The 1,616-nt window shown below is 36.8% G+C and overlaps 1 protein-coding gene across 1 annotated transcript; it reads right to left on the bottom strand.

The window, feature by feature from the left end:
• Nucleotides 1-664: 664 nt before the first annotated feature.
• LOC133085404 (large ribosomal subunit protein uL23-like) lies at nt 665-1,154 on the bottom strand. The gene has a single exon (XM_061182432.1). The coding sequence runs from the start codon at nt 1,152-1,154 to the stop codon at nt 684-686; it is 471 nt and encodes a 156-aa protein (XP_061038415.1). The 3' UTR covers nt 665-683.
• Nucleotides 1,155-1,616: the final 462 nt, after the last annotated feature.

The raw sequence follows: 1,616 nt of genomic DNA, 5'->3' as shown, positions 1-1,616 counted from the left end.
ACAGATTTTTCCAATAATACACTGACTTTAGATGGTAACTGATAGTTGTGTCTTGATGTGAAAGTAAGGGGGTAGCTACTATAAGAGAGTGACTACATATATGTGTGTTTTAAATTTAAATAGACCTTGGAGAAGGCCTAATGAAGTGATGTTTGAGCTGAACCTCCCCATTGAGAGGAAGAGTTACTTTCCTGCTGGTGGATATTTGGGTTGCTTTTATTATTATTTATTTATTTTGGTATTATAAACATTGATGCTATGAACATTCCTATACACATTTCTTGATGCATATTTGCAAGAATTTTAGGGTTAAATGTAGGAGTAGTAATTGTAGGTTGTACTGTATGTGAATGTTTAGTTTTCAGGATAGTGCCAAATCATTTTCCACAGTAGGTATACCAATTTACACATCCACAAGGAAAACAAAAGAAATCCCATTTAAGAATCTCCCAAACTTCCCATAAGAATCTTCATTCTTGTCAATACTTAGCAGATTTAATTTCTACCAATCTGAAGAGTATCAAACAATTTTTCATTGTGATCTTAATTCTATTTTCGTGATTACTATCTGTTTTTCGTTTTACTTTTTAAAGGTAAATTTAAAAATACATTCTGGGTAGCAAACTTTTTTTTTTTTTCATAGTGAAAACTTATATGTTTAGAATTAGTCAGCTGGACTCAGTTTAGATGATCCCAATTTTGTTGGCAACATCCAAAGCGTCATAGTCAGGAGCCAGTCGAACATACGCCTTCTTCTCTCCATCAGGCCTGATCAGGGTGTTGACCTTAGACATGTCAATGTCATAGAGCTTCTTCACAGCCTGTTTAATTTGGTGCTTGTTGGCCTTGACATCCACAATGAACACCAGTGTGTTGTTGTCTTCTGTTTTCTTCATGGCTGACTCGGTGGTGAGGGGGAACTTGATGATGGCATAGTGGTCAAGCTCTTTTCTCCCAGGGGCACTCTTCTGAGGATATTTGGGCTGCCTCCTGAGCCGCAGTGTTTTGGGCCGTCGGAAGGTGGGTGACGTCCGGATCTTCTTTTTTTTGTGGCTGTGTACGCCTTTCAACACTGCTTTCTTGGCCTTCAAAGCCTTTGCTTTGGCTTCGGCTTTGGGAGGGGCAGGGGCTTCCTTCTTCGCCTTCGGCGCCATCTTCGTGAAAAGCTGGGTAGTAAACTTTTGTTTGTGATATGTACTGCAAATACCTTCTCTCATTTTGTGGTTTATCATTTCACCTTCCTCATGGTTTCTTTTAATGAAAAAAAAAGTTCTTTTAAGATGGTCAAATCTGTCATTTTATGGTTAACACTTTTTGTGTCTTAATAACTCCTTACCCTAAGGTCAAAGATATTCTTCTGTATTTTCTTTGGAAAGTTTCCAAGTTATCTATTCATATTTTATTCTTTAATCTACCAATGATTTATTTTTTCCATGTGAATATTTAGCACTTTACTGAAAAGTCTGTCTTTCTCCAGTGACCTATAATGGTGTCTTATCAAATTTCCAAATATGCATGGATCTAACTCTGGGCTCTCCATTCTGTTTTATTAGTTTATTTGTTTTGTGCCAATACCATACCATGTTCATTACTGTGGTTTTATGGTAGTATATATA

The sequence above is a fragment of the Eubalaena glacialis genome, chromosome 2 (genome assembly GCF_028564815.1).
Source record: "Eubalaena glacialis isolate mEubGla1 chromosome 2, mEubGla1.1.hap2.+ XY, whole genome shotgun sequence".
Taxonomy (NCBI): domain Eukaryota; kingdom Metazoa; phylum Chordata; class Mammalia; order Artiodactyla; family Balaenidae; genus Eubalaena; species Eubalaena glacialis.
The sequence above is the reverse complement of the archived record's forward strand: the minus strand, read 5'-3'. Positions and strand labels throughout refer to the sequence as shown.